At 41.0% G+C, this 22,111-nt stretch overlaps 1 protein-coding gene across 4 annotated transcripts in view; it reads right to left on the bottom strand.

Moving 5' to 3' along the window:
• Positions 1 to 22,111, bottom strand: part of PDE7B (phosphodiesterase 7B) — a 264,361-nt gene that overhangs the window by 166,798 nt on the left and 75,452 nt on the right. Inside the window, exons 1-2 of one of the 4 annotated variants that reach the window (XM_042445793.1) lie at positions 15,642 to 15,706; positions 10,360 to 10,505 (exon numbers count right to left, since the gene is read on the bottom strand). The exons of 2 other annotated variants lie outside the window; for them this stretch is intronic. In XM_042445793.1, the coding sequence (XP_042301727.1) occupies positions 10,360 to 10,505; positions 15,642 to 15,687 (192 nt within the window). In that variant the 5' untranslated portion in view covers positions 15,688 to 15,706. Of the gene's footprint in view, positions 1 to 10,359; positions 10,506 to 15,641; positions 15,707 to 22,111 lie in introns of those variants that run through there. One more of the 4 variants, XM_042445796.1, reaches the window with a different exon arrangement.

A 22,111-nucleotide genomic window follows, 5' to 3' on the forward strand; every position in this document is an offset into this window, starting at 1 on the left:
AGCAAGTAAGCTAATTAGCAAGTAAGCTAATTAGCAAGTAAGCTAATTGGCCTCCAACAGTCTGGGTACTCATTTTAGCGACCTCGGAAGGATGCAAGCCTGAGTCGAGCTTGGGCCCTTTTGCTGGTCTTGAACTCGCAACCTTGTGGTTTTGAGTGAATGGCTGCAGTACAGGCGTTTAACCACTGCGCCACCAGGGCTCCACTTGATTTAAACCCCTGCTTTTCCCCATGTGATAAAGCCAATAGCTCAGGAACTTATGTGCTCAAACTGGACAATAATCAAAGATATTCATGGCAACTAGAGATACAGCCACATTGCTGATGTACTCAACAGAAATAGTAGTTATAGTATTTGGTGGTTGTAGCAGAAGTTGCTGGGAACTGTACATGATCATGTTGGCTGCCTTTGAGACATTGTGGCTGTTTGCTATACCTAACATTTCCATAAAGCCATTCTAGGAACAATAATACATAGACAACACTAGGAAGCATGGCAAGTAATGTGCAAAGACATGCAGCACATGTCCATGAGCCCATATAGAATATGAGCATGACTGAAGAATTCCTGTATGCTTGTAGGAGTGGGAGATTAGCTGTCCTCCAGCCTCCCATCGGCCAGTGTGGGCTGATGGGAACTGACAGTCCAAGAGCATTTTGGGCAAGTATGAAAATCATGCAGCCCTCCAGGTATTGTTGAACATCCATTGACTTTGCTGGCTAGGGCTGCTGGGGGTTGCAGTTCAGCAATATTTGGAGGGCCACAACATTCTCACCCCTGATGTAGAGCTTTGAAAAGTTACTTTTGGACTACAACCCCCAGAATCCCCAGAAAGCATCACCAGTAAAAGGAAATATTTTTTAAAAATCTGCAAATATAACAGCAAGTATCTATTTCTGTAGGCCCTGAAATCATGAGAGGGGAGTTAAAAACAGAAAAGAAAAAGAAATCCAGTTTTCCAAGCTCTGGACATTTATGAGTCTTGACACATACAGGCATTTTGATTAATGAGTGCACATTTAAACATACAAAGTTCCACCTTCTCCTGCCATGATACAGTTTAGAAAACCTTTTATCATCTGATATAATATGATTGTATGGATTACCTATTTAATCCAAGAACAGGTCTTTGCCAAAAAAGAGAAGCAGCTGGAAAGATGAAGAACAAAACAATATGTGATAGCTATTCCTCTTGAGTAACATTGTACCATGCAGTTTTGCTACTGAAAATCTGTAAATGTTCTGATGGATCCCAAGAATAAATTCCTTCTGAAATGTTTATAGATGTTTATCTACTACAATCTGTTTCACTGAATTAAGTATGAAGCTTTAAAATTAGAAAACTTTTCTTGCTCAGTTTAGCAGAGAAATTGCAAAGCAACTGCAAAACAGCAAATAGATGAACACACAAGATGTAATTAAAATTTGGACACAATCCTACAGCATCAATTCAGATTTGGTGCAAGAAAATAGGGCACGACTTTACATCAGCTTTATCTTGTGACTTAGAATGAGGCAAACTTATATGCAGATATTTTAAGAATTGTTCCAATAATTGGCCCATGCTGCCTATGGTATCGGGGAAATGTTGCCCACAGTCGTACCTTTGCATGTTATGGCAGAATGACGTGTGTGCATCTGCTGGCATGGCTGCATGCACATGCCTCCATTAAAAAAAACAGGGCTTGCCATCCACAGAAGCTCAGATCTGCAGCTGGTAAACCCATGGATAAGAAGAACCCACTATACTTATTTACTTATGAATCTTTATCAGCAGAGGCGCATATGAGTGTGCTGTTGGGATGCAATCCTATATATATTTATTTAGGAGCAATTTTCATTGAATCTAATGAGATTTCCTTCTGAAGAAATTCATATAGGATTGTGCTGTTAAATTACGAAACCTGACACACAATGTAGTATTAGGTTTTCCTCCTGTAGTTACAGTAAAAACAGGACACATTGGCATGCCAAGAATCTCATGTTTCCATCTTAAACAAACAACAAAGCAAGTTGTACCAACATTTCACATTTCATACAGTGGAGGAATTTTTATCATAAACTGCAACAACACTGAAAAAAGAAAGAAAGATAGTGTCACTGTAGTGTTGATGATGTAGAACTGGACTTATGTGGCTCTCCAGATGTTGTTATACTGCACCTTCTAGCAGCCCTAAGCACTGAAGAATGAGAAACATTGGGAGTTGAGGCCCAACAACATTTAGAAGGCTGCATAATTGCCCCCCCTAATCTACTCACCATTTGCCTTGTGAAGAGAAACATTATTTATGCAGAACTCTTATGGAAAATAGGAAATCATTAAAACATAATGAAGCATTCTGAGCCTTTACTTGTAAATGGATTGTGTAAACTGAGATGCTAAGAAGATATGTTACTTTGTTTATTTGCTCTTGTTTTCTAGAAGTGTTATCAGCCTTTCTCTCTTTTAAATGAGATTTTTGTTGCTTCCCTGGGAGTCCTAACAACACACTAGCAATGTGATTCTATTCTCAGTATTTCTGATCTCAATATTTTTAGTACAATATGAGAACCAGCTGTGTGTTGGAAGAAAACAAGGTTGTGGAACATTGTTTATGAACACTAAAGAATGTCCCTTGTCCATGACACTTTGAAATCCCTTAGATTTCTATGGGAGACATATAATAATAATAATAATAATAATAATAATAATAATAATAATAATAATAATAAATTCATCTTGAAATCAAAGGACAAATAATAATTGAAACACCTTCAGCCCAAATGAATGTGCTCTTACAAGATAGTTACTGCTCTGCAGTAAATTAAATTATTATTTTGCAACCAGGACAGCTATGCAGATACCTTGTTACATTACGTGAGTTCATAGCAGCAGTTCACATTAAAATGCGCACAAGACAGGCTCAGAGTCATTACATTGCCTCACCATCACCACCAGACCAAATTCAAGACATTCTGCTCTAGGACTGCATTTTTGAATCTTGCCATAGTTGCCACATGTTTTAGAAAATAAAATCTGTGGAGGTAACTACTAACCCAGCACAGCACTTTTGAGAATTTAGGATCAAATGAACTATGACATGGATAATCTGTGGAAAGTGTTCCTGAAGCTGTTGGGTTTTTTTAAAAAAACTTAAAAGTAGCTGGGATGGGGGGAATGGCAGTTCTAGTGAATGTAGTGTTTTTCCTTTCTCCCCCTGCCCTTTTCCCAAGCAAAATTAGATTGTAGAAGCCAAGAGTCTTCCTCAGACAGAATATGGGGAGCCAATTGTTTTGGACTACCAACTCCCATGGGCCCCATTCAACATTTCAACATTGTTTATCATCCAAAACACCTGGAAGGCCAAATGTACCACCCCCTGCCCTGGGTGAGGGGAAGCAGACATGACAAAGTTCAATCCCCCTTCTCCTTTTCTGCAACAACCCCAGCACAGCAAAGGGCAGAGTTGTGCATGATTTTAAGCTTCCAAAAACAGAGACAAAGTAGCTTTACATCAAAAGGCGCACATGAGGCTCCCAGAATGTCCAGAATCCAAATGCAGATTGCCCATATCGTACATAATTTTGTTCTGATCACATTGCTCTTAGTGAAGCCTCCTAGCAGATTTATTTAGAAGAATATTTGACAAGTGGGTTCACAACTCTACAAGCAATTTCATATCAAAATAAATAAAATTAAAATGCAGAACAAACCAACTTTAAAGCATCCAGAGTAGTGTAAAAATGGCTAAACCAAAATGATCCTTATGGACCAAATAAATCTAGGTAAAGCAGGGGGCAGTTAGACTTTCTTAGAAAGGAATTTCCAAAAACAGGGCACTGAAATTGAAAAGACCCAGCCTCATGAAGGGTGACCACATGTGGAAGAGAACAAGGCTCCTGTATCTGCAGTAGTTATGTGAAAGAAGGAATTTCATGACAGGTTGTGTACGTGCATGTATAGGTGCCTTCAAATCAGCTGTTGACATACAGCAGCCCCAGCAACTGAATAAGGTTTTCTTATGAAAGGAATACTCTGAGTTGGATTTGTCAGTTACTTCCTTTGAAATGTAGCCTACAGCCCCTGGTATTCATTGGCAGTATCCTATCCAAGTATTAGCCAGGGCTGACCCTGTTTAGCTTCCAAGATCAGATGGGATCTGGTGTCCTTAGGGTATTTAGTCCCCCACATCTACTGAAATTCCTGTTTCCACAGAGCTGTTTAAGATTTTGGAATCTTTCTCCTTGTCATGAAGTCATCCTAATCCCAAGTCCCCACTAACCTGAAGTCTCTTGGTGGCAGGGCATATGAAAGAGCCTTTGAAGAAAATTATGTTACAAGCAGGTTCAGATGGAAGAAAGTTGTCCACCAAATGTGAGAGAAGTGGAAGAAGGACTTGGTTTACTGCGTAAAGAGTAAGAAAAACCACTAATCTAGCAGTGAAGGGGCTTCTGTCAGTGATTAAATGTTACTTTCCCCCAAGGGTCTTGTGGTTTTGAGGTTCTTAGACATGTGGAGATGGAACAAGTGAAAGGTAATTTGGACAATGGGATGCCTTCCTTCAGCCATGACCACCAATCAAGTTTTCAAAGGTGCCCAGGTAAAGAAGCCCTCATTAACTGTGCTATGTCTCCCAAATCTGGTGGCTTTTAGACCAACCTTGGGTATATATAATATATAATATAATATGTTTTATTTATATACTGCTATTCCAAAGATCATAGCGGTGAACAGCAAGTAAGCTAATTAGCAAGTAAGCTAATTTGCCCCCAACAGTTTGGGTACTCATTTTAGTGACCTCAGAAGGATGCAAGCCTGAGTCGAGCTTGGGCCCTTTTTCTGGTCTTGAACTCGCAACCTTGTGGTTTTGAGTGAATGGCTGCAGTCAACAATAACTGATAATCAGAGGAAATCAGTAACAGCTATTGTACATCTCTATGCCTTGGCATGGTTTTGTGCATATTAAGCTTCTGTATGTTAAGGATAAACATCAAACTCACCCCAGTCCTGATGCAATCTGTCCAGATGATGTACAACACACACACACACACACACACACCACCACCACCACCACCACCACCAAACCTATTGTTTTAAGCCATACATTTGGTTTAAAAGAACCTGTGGTTTACTCTGGAGTTTCCAGGAGACTGAGAAGGCCCTCTCTCGCATCTCCACCAACTGTGCTTGTGATGGTGTTGGGACAGAGAGAAGGGCCTCTCCAGAGGATCTCAGAGTCTGGGCCAGTTCATACAAGGAGATACGGGCTGCCAAATAGTGTGGACCTGTGTTATGTAGGGCTTTATAGGTAATAACAGCACCTTGAATTGTGCCCAGAAACAAACTGACAGCCAATGAAGCTATTTCAGCAGGGGCATTGTGTGGTCTCTGTAATCTGCCCCCTTTAAGAGCCTGGCAGCAGCTCTTTGAACCAACTGAATTTTCTGAACACTCTTCAATGGCAGTCCCATTGTAGAGCCTTACAGTAGTCCAAAGGGGATGTAACCAAGCCATGTACCACCGTGGCCAGATCCGGCATCTCAAGGAATGAACACAGCTGGTACACAGGTTTGAAATGTGTGAAAGCACTCCTGGTCACAGCAGAGACCTGGGCCTCCAGGTTTAAAGATGAGTCCAAGAGTGCCCCCAAACTGCGAACCTGTGTCTTCAGGGGGAGTGTGATCCCATCTAACACAGGCTGGATCCCTACTCCTTGATCTGCGTTCCGACTGACTAGGAGCACTTCTGTCTTGTCTGGATTAAGTTTCAGTTTGTTTGCTCGCATCCAGGCCATGGTTTTTGTGGGCCACTGTGCAATCTTAGTAAGACTTGTCTATAGTTGTCATGTTTTAAGCCATTTGTGTAAACAGCTCACTTGTATTTGAGTAATTTGTCCACCATCCTAGGCCCCATTCCCACTCGCCCACTTGCCCTGGATAGAACTGGGCAGATCCGGGTCCCCCCCCCCACTCTTGAATCTCCTTGGAAACTACCTTTTACCTTGATCGGGGTAATTTACCCCTCTGAAGTTCACATTTACGGTACCTGTTTAAAATGAAGCCTCCTTTGCTGTCAATGAAATTCACTTCCGTTTTTGTCAAAGGTGACGTATCCTACAGCCATTGGCCAACCAGATGGGTGCTTTCCCCCTCCTTTTTAAAAAAAACAAAACAAAACAAAAAAAACAACTGGTGGCAGTGTGCACATATTCTGTCAATTTGTCAAATTTAAAAACCTCCAGGTGTGTTGTGTGTATTTGGGTCATTACAGATTATGGCAAGCCTAAAACGACTCCATCTTGGGGTTTTCTTGGCAAGATTGATTCTGAGGAGATTTGCCATTGTTTTCCCCCTGAGGATGAGAGAATATGACTCCCCTAAAGTCATGGAGTTCCACAGCCTTCAGTCTGAATGCCAACCTCTGCTTCTCCTTCGCTTGCAGCCCAATGCTACCTCCAAAGCCCTTGCTTCCCCCCATGCATCCTCTTCCCGTCACAATAATAATAATAATAATAATAATAATAATAATAATAATAATAATACCTCACCTCGGAATGCCATCTCTGCATCCTTTGCTTTCAGATTGCCACCCCAGAATGCCTTACAATAAACATACAGTGGACCCTTGTTATACGCTGAGGTTTGGTTCCAAGATCCCCCGTGTATAACAAAATCCGTGTATGCTCAAGTCCCATTAAGTATAATGACAGAGCAAAATGGTGTCCCTAATAAAAAATGGAACATCAAGATAAATTTATTCTTTTTTGGAACATTTTCAAACCATGTATGCTTAAATCCGTGTATAAAAAATCCGTGTATAAGAAGGGCCGACTGTATATAGCAAAAGCATTCTGTATCAATTTGCCAAATTGAAAGGGAAACATTTGTAACATTCGCATTGTAGTATTCGCATATTACAACCAAAAAAATAAAATAAAATAAAAAATAATTTTTTTAAAAAAAGGCCTCTTCCAAAGTGAGGTGGAGTGCCGGCAGCAAGCAAACAAAAGGGAAATGTAACACAAGCAGACATATTCTATCTATATGTAGAACTGAAGAACTATTCGCATAGTCTGTCAAAATTAAAAATTCCAGAGAGAGAGAGAGAGAGAGAGAGCTGCCTGTGAGAGGAAGGCATGTTCCGTTCTCTACCGTCCCTCTGACCTAATCCCTCCCATGAACTTGACCCGTCCTCCTGCTCCTCCTCCTCCTCCTTCACCCCAATTCTGCCCTCCATGGCCCCCTTTGCCATGCTCCTTCCCTCCTCCTCCTCCTTCCCTCTGATCCTGCCCTCCATAGCACCCTTCCTCCTTCCTCTTTCCCTCTGATCCTGCCCTCCATGGCACCCTTCCTCCTCCTCCTTCGTCCCGATCCTGCCCTCCATGGCCTCCTGCTCCCTGCTCTTTCCTCCTCCTCCTCTTCCTTCACCCTGATGAAGGCGAGGCATGTTCCGCCCTTTGCCCTCCCTCTGACCTAATCCCTCCCCTGAACTTGATCCGATTATGACCGGGTCCACGTTCACATTTGCAGGGACCCGGGTTTTCTCAAAAGATACAGATAAAACTCTGCTTTCAAAAGACCCATGCCAAGGGGCATTTGCCCCTGAACAGGTGTGAAAGTCTTGATTTCGATTGTAGAACAATTGGGGCCAATATGAACTTCCTGAATTTAATCCAGTTTCTGAACTGGGGTAAAAGGTAGTCTGAATGCCCCCCTAGTATACGTACATGGACATTAAGGTCCAAAATATATTGCAGAAATAACCCTGTTTCAGACTGCCCTGGCTCAATGCTAGGGAATTCTGGGAACTGTAGTTTTGTGAGACAGATAGGCATGGTATGGACTGCGGAAAAGGGGCGGTCTGCAGCTGCACCTTTTCTTGCCAGGTTGGAGGCAGGGCAGCTTCACCGTCAGCCCCTGTGGCTCGAACCCAGCGCTTTTCCAGGCCACGGAGAAGCAGCAAAATGTCGCTTCCCCACAGGGACTGGAAGAGGGGTGTCCTTGGGGCTTCATGCCCCAGTAAACCCCGACAGCCGCAGCCAGAGGCGAAAGGGGCCGCTTGGCCCCTTTCTCCCTGGTGTCATTCCCGCAGCTGTTTGGTGGCTGCAGGAATGAGGCTCACACCAGAAGGAGCTCCATTTCGGAGCTCCTTTTTGCACCGCAGTTAGGCCACCATAAGCGGCCTGGGGTGGTGCAAACACATCACGGCCACTCCATGCCATTTGGATGCGGTGCAGCCATGACATCATAATGGTAGTGCCCGTGTGCACAGAGCACCGCCATTATCACACACTCTGTATGTGCTAGGGTTAGGGACCCTGTGGTTACCATGCAGTCCCGTAACCCTAGCACCAGCAGCCCACATCGGGCCCATCTGTATTGGGCCTTAGCCTTCTCTGTCAGAGAACTCTGGTGCCACAGTAAACTACAATTCTCAGAATTCTCTATCACTGAGACAGGGCCGTTAAAGCATTCTTAGACTGGATTATTTCTGCAGTGTGTTTTGGACCTAAGTCCCACTATGGTCAATGACTCTTACTCCTGAGCAAATATGGATTGGATTACAGCTAGCATATTTACTTCAAAATATGCACAGGACTTTAGATCATCGTTCTGAAGTTTCCATCATTCTGAAGTTTTGGATCTGTGTTTCCAAAGTCGGTAAGGATTTATTTAAAGGATAGTAAATCAAACAGAATTAAGTCCTTGTAGGTGATTACTAATTAGCATAATGTCACAGTGGCAAATAAAACTGAACACTGCCAAATTTTAATTAATATAAAGTGGCAATAAAATATGAGGTGTGTTGGTGCCAAAACATCAGTTTACTCAATTGGAATTTTTTTTCTTCTAACTGACAGATGTAGATTTATACTTGGCCTTTTTAATTACTTTGCCTATTTTCTGTAGGGTCACATCTTTCAATGTTGCACCATTTATTGCTTCTGTTGTTTCAACATTTCATGTTAAGAAGAAAAAAGATATGATATAATTTCAGTCTGGATTATCAATTCTGAGACGCAGCAAGATGTAATGGTTTGAGCACTGGAGTATGACTCTGGAGATCAGGGTTCAGATCCCCAGTTAGCCATGGAAACCCATTGCGTGGTCCCAAGTAAGTCACACTCTCTCAACCTCTGAGGAAAGCAAAGGTAAACCTACTTTGAACAAACCTTGGCAAGAAAACCACATGATAGAATCACCATAATTTGGAAGTTACTTGAAGGTACACAACAACAACATCAGTTGTATCTCAACATCAGCAGAACAACAGTTCAATAGATATAGACTTCTTCCTGTAGCTGTATTTTGTTACTATCGTATATGGATGCCCTCTGGTAAAGGCACAGAAACTTTTCCAGAGAAATTATGGAAATTCTAATTAATGCATTTGAAAGTTCATTATTTCATTCATTTCCACCTTTTCACAGTCTTCTTTTATTTACTAGTACTACTACTAGCAGAAGTGCTCCTGATGTTGCTATTAAATTTTAAATGATAATTACATATCTTCCGACCCTCCCATTCCACAGTTTTCCCCAGCAGCAGAACCTCTCTTACTACTCTGTTCTCTTATGTTACCAGTTTACCACTATCTTCTTCCCATAACTCATATCTAGATTTAAATAATTACCTGCCTTTCATTCTTTTAAATAGAGAAGCAAAATTAAGTCCTATATACGTCTACTAAAAAGTAAGCCACACTGAGCTCAGCTGTGTTTGTCTTAATCCCCAAAACTATACGTATATGCAGTGCTAATTCTTTTCTTGGAATGCTATCTATATGCTATAGAAATTGACTTTAGGCTTTCAGAGTTCCAACTAGATTTTGTTGCTATTACCTTTTTATAAATAAATAAATAATAAGTGACCAAGCAAGTGAAAATTTGGCATAGCAAAAACATCTAAACTAACATTGACACTTTAAAGTGCTTGGCACAAAATGATAACACAAAACAACAACCTACCATGTTAATTTATAAGATGAATTATAACACGCTAGGTTCCACCCCATTTCAATTATATTCTGGAACTAGAGTGAGTTACAATCTGAACAGGAAATACCAATGAAATGCAATTGTAAGAACAAGACAATGAATCCAGTTCTGCACACTGATTGCTTAATTTCCATTGAGGTCAATGGGAGTTGTGTGGATCATGTCGTTTCATAGTTTAGCTATTAGGTGGCACTAGACTCAGTCTTTCTACGGCCCTGTTCCTGTTGCAGAGAGATAATAAAGTTTCCGTTTAACTTTCTGTTCAGAGTGTCTCCTGTAAGCCTTCCATGATAGGAGTTAAACAGTATAAGTGTGAAAAAAAACTGCAGTCAGGACCATTTGTGAAGTTTGGGGAGAAATGCCATAACTCATGTACACTTACATTAGATTCCTGAATAAGGGATTCCTCTTGACAGTAAGTGAATGTGGGCATCCTCTGAATGACCCTTCTATGTGGAAACTTCAAAGTGGGCAGGCAGAAACAAGCTAGCATTCCAGGAGTCACCAGGAGGATGTATAGTTTCGGATCTAACAAAGGAGATAAGATGCAACCTGGTCATGTAAGATGGGATGATACCGCTTGGGTAAACATCTTTGTTTATGCGATCTGGTAAGACAATGTACCCATTCATATCCCCAGATCCCCAAACAAAGATTTAGACCATTGAGCCTCTGGATTTTGCCCCAGGGCAAAAAAATCTCTGTTTAAATCTTGGACTTCCTTTGTTTGCCAGCTTGGTCTTGCAGGAGGAAGAAATGTTGTCAGTCTGTTTGACCATGCTCCTCGGCAGTTCCCCAACTTCCTGCATGCGTGGGGAACTGTTTGAGATCGTCATTCCCCAGTACCCTCAGGAACCAAGACCGTAATCCTTCAGGTAAAGTATCTCTGATGTATCTCAATCTAACCTCTCTATTTCTCTAGGTGTGTGTGTGCATGCATGCATGCGTGTGTTGATTTAAATAAAGTGTGTCTCATTGGGGATTTGCCTTTGGACTCTCTTTGCCTTTGACTTCAGTATACATAGGCTTAAAAAACACCTAAGTAACACAGCCACTGAGCCACTCCATTTGAGTTAATTATAATTCCCCATATATACATTTATTGGTTTGGTGGCCTAGTGGTACGGTCCTGATCGTGGCTTACAATGGATACTGGTATAATCGGTTGCTAAGATTTCAGTTAATGGATTGTAGGAAAGAATTCTACTTAAAATTCCAAGGAGCCATTGCACTTCAAAATAGATATGATCGGACTAAACAGGCCAATAATTAGACCTACTAAAAGGCAGCTTGCTAATCATTTAGCATCCATTAGGTCTAAGTCAGAACTTGAGACTGACTTCTAAACCCGTGAGAAGCATCTATGGGGTCGTATATGTACTTATGTCAACATATTCCTATTAATATTGACATCCTTATTAGGATCCACCCCATGTGATAATTCAAGAGATGCATTTTGAACAATTTTGAATTACCTGATTTCCCTTCAACATAATTTCTAGTTAGATGCATTTACTGTGAGCGAAAGGGCCAATCACTACTGTTTTCCATAATCTGGTGCCTTATGGGAGATAAAAGCTTCATGATCCTTAGTGGCTGGTAATCTCTCTCTAGTCTTTGGAAAGGGATACACAACAGAGTGTGTATTGTACAACACAACAAAATGTGAAGAAAGAGCAGTTTGAAGTCTAGCAAAAGAGCTAGATGTTTAGCTGGCATTCTCAACAGTGTGATGATGCAGGATTAGCTCTTAGGTGGTTTTCTTTAGGAATCTACTTGCTTCCAGACTGTTCATCTTGTAAGTGTCTATTGGATATCAAGATTCCATTCCTCTTGAAACATAACCTCCTACTGTCCCAATTTGGCAGGAATTTATGATTCATCCCATCATCCCACTTTTTCAGCTGCTTTTTAAATATCCTTTTCTCTCTCCTCCTCCCACACTCACCCACTGTCCTCATCTTACTTCAGTTTCTGAAAAAAATAAGTTTGCAGTCCATTAACTCAACAGGAAAAGAGAAAACTTGTGTTTTCCTCTGCATTAATAACTTTTGCCACCTTGACCATACTTTGATGTTCCCTGGACACACCTGTCCTAGCTTTCATCTACAAAATATCATGGGGTATGTTGTAATAAGGCAAGAGTGGTGACTTGTGGCCTTCCACATGTTGGACTTCAGATCCTATCATCTTTCATCAATGTCTATGCTAGCCAGGGCTGATGGCAGCTGCAGTCCAACAAGAACTCAAGGCCACATGTTGCCTAGTCCTGTCATAAAAACCTTTGCATTGTGGCCAGCCTTGGCAAATACTCTTTATTGTAATATTTATGCCCATTTGCTGTGCATTTTAGCAAACATAATTTGAAACTAATTGTATTTTTAGTGCTTTATATTAGAAACCTATGCCTACTTAGTCTGACTTGAAATGACTAATACTTCAAAGTAAAAGTATATGATTAGGATTCAAGATGGACACACCGGCAGGCTACAGCATATCTGTAAGCAGAGTATGGCAGTGAGAATTTTAACTCTGTCACCTGAAGACATTAACCTTGATATGTTTTAACACTGGTTTCTTTAATTATCCTAAAGCGATGCACAATATGGAAAAGGATAGAGTGAAATATAAACAAACAGACCAATTAAAAAGTTTTTTTAAATGATAAAAGCATATCTTCATTTCATTTCTACCTGTTGGGTTACCGTGAATGTCTTGGGCTTTAATCCTTGTATTTTAATTTTTTTCCCAATTAAAAAAAATCCCTAGTCCAAATTAGCAAAAGCATAAACACATTTGGTGTTTAAACCTAAAGATTTTCTTCCAGATACAAAGGGCTTTTTGCTTCAGCAACAGAAATGTGAGAGGACACTGTTCCAGAGAAAGTATAACACAAATGACCTCAGCCAGTAGCACTAGTCTACGCTGACATTCCCCTGTATGTCACTAAACCCACGTCAGCTCCAAGAATAGTATGGGATAAAATAAGCCAATGTGTCAGCAAAGCAGGAGCAATCACTACGTCAGCAAATATTCAGAACTATCCCTATTCCTAAGACCGCTTGAGACATCTGAAGTCATTTGTCCTTGATCGTGATAGGTACTCAGAACGTGGCAGCACTTTTACACTTACACACACAAACAAACATACCTAATCTGCAGTATGGAGAGAAGATGAATATAGACAAATTGGTTTTCCTATAAGGCTGCTGTGACAAACAAATATGCTAGAAATTTGATTTGTTCAGATGAATGGGACTTTCTTTCACATACCCAATGACACTATATTTTTCCAAGTCCAGAATAAAGTTTGAAAAAATAACTCCATGGTAGCTGTACTTCAAAACAAACAAACAAACACCCCCCCCCCAAAAAAAACCTTGTTTATATTTTGGGATGGGAGAATTGGAATTGGAATGAGAAAAATGTTACTTCCATTGTACAACCTCTGAAAGAAGTTGTCCTTGAAAATCAAGTTGACAGCAGTTATACAGTGGGACCTCTCTTTACATGGGGGATCCGTTCTGACACCCCCCCCCCCGCGTAAGGTAAAATCCACATATGTTCGCACCCTATAGGAAACAATGGGGCATGTGCACACGGTGGTGGTGTGGTGCGCACATGGGCGCACACGGCATTCTTTTTATTATCACGCGACTTCCGCATAAGCAGGAAGCCAGATATAGTGCACCCTAGTATAGTGCAGGCGCACTGTAATAGAACTAAGGCCTTAACAGAACACCAACGGGACAGCTTCTGTCATTGAAATAGAGAAGTATTACCTGTCTCTTTTATATGTATGTGCCTTCAAGTCTCTTGTTGAATTGCATAAGGTTTTGTTATTGTTGTGTGCCTTCAAGTTGTTTCCAACTTATGGCGACTCTAAGATGGACCTATCCTGGGGATTTGCTTGGTAAGATTTATTCAGAGCCTTTGCCTTCCTCTGAGGCTGAGGCATGTCCAAGGTCCCCCAGTGGGTTTCCAGGTCCAAGTGGGAATTCATATCCTGGTCTTAAGAATCATAGTCCATAACTCAAACTACTACACCACACTGGCTCTTACCACCCTCAAAATGCATTCTTGAGAAACTGAGAAGGACCCTCTGGGGAGGGTGTTCGTGTGGGAGTAGGGAGGAGGAGGAATAATGAAATCTAACCTTTAAAACAAATTGTAGCCAAATCCAGGATAAGAAGAAACAAAAGGCTGTATTAATGTAAATTTCAAGTAATGTATCATTCCCCTTCCCCCATAAAGTCCATCAATGACAGGCAACAGGATCAAGAGTCCATCCACAAAGGGATGGCCCTTTTGCCTTCCCCAGTCCTGCAGCCCCCTCCCTTGTTTGACAACTGATCCCCCCCCCACAACCTCTTGTCAGGACTGGGGGGATCAGAGGGAGGAGACTAGTGGGAAAAGCACAAACTAGACCATCAGCTGTCAAACATCCACAACTTCCCTCTCTGCAACTTCCCTCGGTTACCCCCCCCCCCCATCTTTCACAGAAGTCTTGGCTGGAGGCTGCAACTCTCAAGAGAGCTATCAACTTTCTAGCAACTCCTCCCCACAGAACCCCCCAGCATGTTAGATAGCTGTAACATCTTTTAACAGCTGATGATTTTTGTGCAACTTTGGGGCTGAGGAAGAAGAGGGAAGAGAACATTGTGGGGATGATAAGTACCTAGTTATGTGTCGGATGGAAAAACTGATAATTTTTCAATGAAAGCTGTGCAGCTTTGGGTCAGGAAGAAGGAGGAAAATTCCTGGCAAAGCTGTGGGAACTTCATGTGGTTTTAAATTCATGCACCAATTTCTGAATTAGTTGGGAACTCTAGTTTTGACCCCATTTAGGAAAATCAGCAAATCCCCATCCCATCCCTAGTTTGTGTATGGGTCTTCAAGTTGCCTGTTGACTTATGGAGATGTCATGAATTTCATAGGGTTTTTCTTAGACAAGAAACATTCAGAGTTGGTTTTGCCTGTTCCTTCCTAAAGAGTAAGGCCCTATACAGACTGGCCCAAAAGACTGTGGGCAGAGTCAGGCTGCAGCATCTTGCTGATGCATGTCCTGACTCCACTCCCAGGGTGCCATGATGTTGTGCGCTGCTCCAGAAAGGCATGTGGCATCATGACACACCTTTGATGCTGCATCCAGATGATGTATCTCTGAAGGGGTGTCATACAGCTGCACCTCCATGGCTATAGCGCCATTTGGAGGGTGCAAAAAAGAGCAGCTTTTTGCGGCTCCTTTTTACACGCTCTGAAGACCAGATCGAGGCCATGGCATGAGTTACTGTGGCCCCAATGTGGTCAGGAAAGGGGTGGCATCCCACTGCCTCTTGGGGCAGTCTGTATAGTCCCTAAATCTAACAGCATTAAATGGAACTAACTTCCACCAAGCATACATACACAGAAACGCAACTGAACATAATACACACTTTTGTCATTTCTTATGTTGTTGTGTAACTTTCAGTGAACTTCAACTTATGGGCCTGAAACAGAAGGGACAAAATGACGCAGTTTCCTGTCATGTTTAGATGACACACGCCTTGAACATGGTGGGAAACTGCTCTGACACTGAGTCTTCCCAAAAGAACTGGGCCAAAAATAAAGAGAAAGACTACAACCCAAAGAGGAAAAAACAAGAGTGGTCAATGATGTACTTACAACAGCTATAGTCAAATCCCAAGGGTTGTGGGCTGCAATGGCCCATTTGGAGTCCTCCTGTTTCTCACACAATCTCCAGAGAAATAGCCTCTTGTCACCATCAAGACACTTGATTTTTTGTGCCACAAAAAATTGTGTTGTTGCTGGAAAACAACATGACAGTATGTCCTGTTTCCTAGCACCATCATATTCCTGGAATTCTGTGGGAAGCACACTTCTGCTGGAAAACAAGATATATACTCCTCAAGCACCATTTTTACCAGAGAGGGTTATTTTTGTTAGGAAACACAGAAATGACTCTCTCCAAGCATGTGTGCGTGTGTGTGTGTGAGAAGGATCACAGAAATGCCTGGAGAGAGTCAAATGCAGCCCTCAACCAGTGAGCTGCTTCCATGTTCTGTCAAGGGTTGGAAGCTGTATTGCCCTACCCAGGGATCAGGAAGGGCTGCTCTCAACCCTCTCCCCCTGAAAGTTGAAAAATGTTGGCTTTAAGTGCTCCCTTGGCTTGTGATAAGGACTTTTGCCATTTTTGACCCCTTCTTAGCTGTTTTAGCTCACAATAGGTTGTGTTTAAAATGAAGAAATGACCCATGGGCTTGAAAAGATGTTGAAATTGCCTCCATGATCCCTTCCCTTGAAGACATTTGGCAGAAATTTCAGTTTGTTAGGGTGCCTGGCAGACTCAAAAATGACCCAGGTGGTACATCACATTCCCCTACTCTTGCCCTGTCTACATCATCAGTTCCATATCTTGAAAAGCCATTGAAGTTTATCGCACCGGGATGGATTGGGAACAGAATGAAAGGGGCCGGAGATGAGTGCGGAATGAGTGGGGGATGCATTTTACCGCACACAAAAGTCCCCATTCCATTCCATTCTCTTCTGTTCATTCCCTATTTTGAGAACGGTAACAGTTCTCAAAAACTGTCTCCTGTGGGACAGATGGGGAACAGAATGGAAGGGAACAGAACGGAATGGGGACTTTTGTGTGTGGTAAAATGCGTCTCCCACTTGTTCTGACCCCATCCCGGCCTCTTTTGTAATGCACAAGGCCCACTGTGTATGTATCCTGTGGAAATAAATGTGAAAAACCGAAAATATATGGAGTTGCTGAAGAATTATCAAAAGAGAGACATAATGTGATTCTATACATCTCCACTAGGTTGTAATTCCTATTGATTTCAGTGAGGCTAACTTTTATGTAAGTGGTTATGGGACTGTGAGCCCAAAGAAGCAAGGTCAGACCATGAGTTAGTCGGACCAGCACTGTAGTTGCAAGGAAAAGTTTGTGACATTAGTCATTTGCGAATGCTGACAGTCTGAATTTTGTGCAAGGGTTTATTTTCTCAGTGGAAAGGCAGGAGGAGAGACATAAGGTCAATGGAAGTGCCAGATGTTGTTCTGAATTATAGTAGTTTCCAAATTCTATGCAGTAGTACTCAGAAGACTATGGCTGCCTTGTCTTTCAAAATTCAGTGAAATTAGACAGATGTTGCAATAAAATTGAGTGGGTTTTCTTAATGAAACCATTATACCTATTTACTTAGCTAGCAAAAATATTACCTGTGAGTTGGACAAGGCTATAGATTTATTTCTTTATGTTATTGGCAAACTCCAAGAGAAACATTACCTTCTAATCTATGCAGAAAAGAAAAGGCTTACAAGCTAGAACGATATGTCAAATGGCTAGATAGGAACAACTTAGATTGACCATACACGCCTTGTCCTAAGGACACATATATCACATATAGTTTCCTAAAGAGATGGCAAAAGTTCTGTCCTCTTTCCTGAATGTTCATGCCTTGCCACATGACAGGTTATTAAAAAGAGCACCCCTAGAATAAATCTTTATTACAGTCACAGACCAGGACAAGAACAACACCTCTGTTAAAATAGACATGTGCATAATTTTCATGCATCACTGTGTGCACTAATAAACTTTTTCCAGTAGTGGTGTCTGTAATCTGTTGCCAGACTGTAAGCAGCTTCTGGTCTGCAGTGCATTTCCTGGAAAAAAAGAAATAGCTGTAGCCAATGCGCACAAAAATGTGGTGCCAGCCCCTGGCAAAATGGAGAAAAAACCCTGCTAGTTCCTCACATCAATTACCATATATACTCAAATATAAATTGATCTCATGTATAAATGAAGGCAGATTTGGGGGGCTAAATTATGGATTCTGATATGACCTGTGGATATGCTGAGGATAAAATTTAGGGGCATGTAACAAAGGATCTAAAGCAGTGGTCCCCATACTGCCCTTTAAGAGACTTCTAGGAGCTGAAGTCCAAAAAGTCTCAGCCATGTTGGCCAATAATCTGGGATTCTGGGAGCTGAAGTCCAAAATCTCTTAAAGAACACAGTTTGGGACCACTGATCTAAAAGATGAAGCAAAGGAAAACAATGTCAAAGAACTTATAAAATTCCAGTAGTCATAACTGTTTATACTTACACTAAAGGCTGGATGAATGAGAGAGTAGAGGGGGATCAGTGCTTCCACGACAGATTATAGTCTTGCCTTTCACTAAGGGTTTTTTTTTTTTTACATAAGTGTCAAAGTACAGTACTTACACTGACCTATGGATAACTCAACACAGTTTTTTAGGTCAATTTTTTGACTAAAATGTCTTCAGTTCCTAGGACTTATACATGAGCATATACAGTAGCGTAAGAACCAGCAAGACAGACGTTTCAGGAAACCAGACAATGTGTAAACCACTGGATAGGAGAAGTTACTGTCTATCATGATTGCTTCAAGTTGATATACAAGACCTTAAGATTTAGGATGGTGTTGTTGTTGTTGTATAAAAAAAAGGAAAAGAGTGGGATGAAGAAAAGAAAAGGGGGAAAGGGGGAAAGGGAAAAAAAAGGAAAAGGAATGTAACAGCACTTTTAAGACAAACTGATTTTTATTTTAGCATGAGTTTTTGTGGATATCAATCCCCTTCTTCAAATGCAGTACAGAGTAATATTAAAGCCTCAGATTAGAAAGCATATTTATACAGTGGTAGGAGTGGGACAGAATGTAACAGGATTTAGAAAGGTACAAATTGAGACTCCCATTCTACATTTTCCAAAGGCTGTGTTAGATGATACAGGTCTTTCAGATCTTTACACTAGTCAGTTAGACTTAAGGTGTGAAAGCAATAAATCTGCTTGCTAAAAGGCAGTTTTAATGAGTTCAAACCCCTCCTTAAAAATATTTGTTTTGTTTTATGTGCAGTAGTTCAGACTCTTGTAATATATGTAGTGTGCCATGAAACTAGTACCTTTGTTCATACCTCTGCCAATAAACTGGAATTTGTGAATATAATTGAATTCAGTTCTGTTTCTCTATTATTATTCCTTTGTCATTTTCTTGTTCAAGAACTGTGATCTTTAATCCTATATTGTATGTTCAGGAAGTCTGAAATACTCTCCAACTCATTTGTAGGTATTACCATTTCTAATGTCAGATTTGTGTCCTATTGCTGAGAGACTGTCCTATTTGTTCAATGTACAGTGTAGACTGGCATTGCTGGCATAGGATGGGATATATCACATTGGAATAAGAACAAATAAATGTACTTCTGATATGGTGATGCTATTACCACCTGTAATATTGGGACAGACTGGCACCAGGGTTTGTCATAGGGGTATATCATACAGGAAGCTAAGTGCCTAAATCCCATGCAAAAACAGGATTTAAAAACAGGAAAAATCCTGCAAAAAGCAGGATCATTTTCACATTCATGAGGGGCATTGAGCATTAATGTGAAAATAAACCACACAGAAATTGGACAAATTTGGCCATTTTTTACTTTTGGGTGAATCCCAAAAGTAAAAAGCAGCCAATTTTATCCATTTTCTGTGCAGTTTATTTTCATGTTAATGCTCAGTACTCCTCATGAAATGTGAAAACGATCCCGCTTTTCCAGGATTTCCCTGTTTTTAATCCCGTTTCTGCACGGGAAAAACCCTGCATGATAAACTCCATAGAGTCTTGTCCCTGTATTGTTTTCAAGTCCATTAAGACAAATTTTAAAAGTGAAATTTTCACATGCCTTGCACACACACACATGCACGCACACGCACACACACACACAGATAGAATTAAGCTTCAATTTTAATGCATTTTTTATTTTAAAAAATCCCTCTCATTTGTGCAACAATACTACACAACTACAATAACAGAACAGGCATGTAGAGTGTAATGCTCCATGCACATAGAGTTTCCTGCCCTCCTTGCTGGCCCTGTGTGGCACTGCTATGTCATGTACTGGCTGTTGGGGAGGAAAAGAAATGACCATGCAACACAGACTGCATCCCAGCCTGGTTACAGTTCTCCAGCTCAAGGAAGCAAAGCAATAATGTTTCACTCAGAGCTACCTGGAAAACTGCACCCAGGACAAGTTGCAGTTCCTACTGTTTGTTCTCTTCTATACATCCCGCCTCCCCCGCCAGCCACTAAATGGCTACAGAAATGCCCCATGGGGCTCAGCATGTGGGGAGGAAGTTTGGGATGCTGGGCAAGGAGCTAGTGAATAGCCCCTTGTGCAGTGTCCAAAAGAAGACATGCAAACACGTAGTGCCAAGTTATGTACTCTTAAGTCACCAGCCAGAATCCAGTCTTCTTGTTTCTCCTATTTTCTTCACATGAAGAAATTGGTTCACTTGAAAACCAAAGGAATACAATATTGCTTATGGTCTTCTTGATAATCAAGATTTAAAGTCCTTGCCCCCCCCTTTTAAAAGCAGTTTAAAAACATTGTGCCTTTAATTCCCTTTCATCTTTTGCATAACAAGATTTTAGCTGTACTTTGTTTTAATTTGTTGTAAGCCACTCTGTGTCCCCTGCCAGGCACATCATCATCATCATCATCATCATCACCATTATTTTTCCCAGTCTGGGATTCGAGGCAGCTAGCAAAAATTAAAACAGGCACAGCTAAAATTTTGCATCATACAAAGGTTAAAATATAATGAAGGGTCTTCAGCTGCATATGGAAAAATAGCAAGGAGTGTACCTACCTAACCTTTCCAGAGAGAGAGTTTTTAGGAGCAGCCACCAAGAAGTCCCTCTCCTGTGTTCCCACCAGATATACCTGTGAGGGTGGTAGGAGAATGAAGGAGCTATCCCAGAAAATCTTAAGATGTCAGCAAGCTCCTATGGAGAGGTCTTCAAATAACCTGGACCTGAGCCAGAAAGGACTTTGTAACAAAAATAATGACCAAGGAAGTTCTACAAGAATTGATCCTAGATAACAAGTAAATTGAAATAGTCAAGGAAATCTCATATCTTGGATCAAATATTGGTCAAAATGGAGAGTGCAGTCAAGAAATCAGAAGAAAAATAGGAATGGGAAGGGTAGCAATGAAGAACTGGACAGGATTCTAAAGAATAAAGCTTTAATTTTGAACATCAAAGTGAGGATTGTTCAAACCAATAGTATTATTTTAGAGATATTTTAATCATGTAATGTTGTTGTTTTTGATTGTATGCCGCTTGGCAGGTTTTTATTCTTCTTTTTTTTACCCTTACTATGTAAAGTGCTGTGCAAACTTTAGAGCACTCTATAAATAAATAAATGATGATGATGATAATGATAATAATAATAATTCATGTATGGATGTGAGAACTGGGCAGTGAAGAAAGCAGAGAAAAAGAAAATCAAGAAGACAAATAAATCGATAATAGAATAGATTAAGCCCAAGCTTGGTAGATTAAGGGAATGCTGTGGATATAGTATATCTTGATTTCAGTAAGGTCTTTGACAAGGTTCCCCATGACATTCTTGCAAACAAGCCTGTAAAATGTAGGCTAGACAAAGTAACTGTTACATGGATTTGTAACTGGTTGACTGGCCGAACCCAAAGGGTGCTCAACAATGGCTCCTTTTCATCCTGGAGAGAAGTGACCAGTGGGGTCCCACAGGGCTCTGTCCTGGGCCCAGTGCTATTCAACATCTTTATCAATGACTTGGATGACAGAATTGGGGGCATACTCATTAAATTTGAAGATGACACCAAATTAGGAGGAATAGCTAATAATCCAGAGGACAGGATCAAAATTCAAAATGACCTGAATAGACTAGAAAGCTGGGCCAAAGCTAACAAAATGAAATTCAACACAGAGAAATTTAAGGGCAGAAAAACGAAATGCACAGATATAGGATGGGGGACACCTGGATGAATGAAACTACGTGTGTAAGGGATCTAGGAGTTGAAGTAGACCACAAATTGAACATGAATCAACAGTGCAATGTGGCAGCTAACAAGGCCAATGCCATTTTAGGTGGCATCAATAAAAGTATAGTGATCAAGGGAAGTAATAGTGCCACTCTATTCTACTTTGGTCAGGCCCCACCTGGAATACCATGTTCAGTTCTGGGCACCACAATTTTAAAAGGATATTGAGAAACTGGAGCATGTCCAAAGGAGGGCGACTAAAATGGTGAATGGCCTGTCAAATGGAGAACTTGAAAAGGAAGTA

This window comes from Sceloporus undulatus, chromosome 1 (genome assembly GCF_019175285.1).
Source record: "Sceloporus undulatus isolate JIND9_A2432 ecotype Alabama chromosome 1, SceUnd_v1.1, whole genome shotgun sequence".
NCBI lineage: Eukaryota > Metazoa > Chordata > Lepidosauria > Squamata > Phrynosomatidae > Sceloporus > Sceloporus undulatus.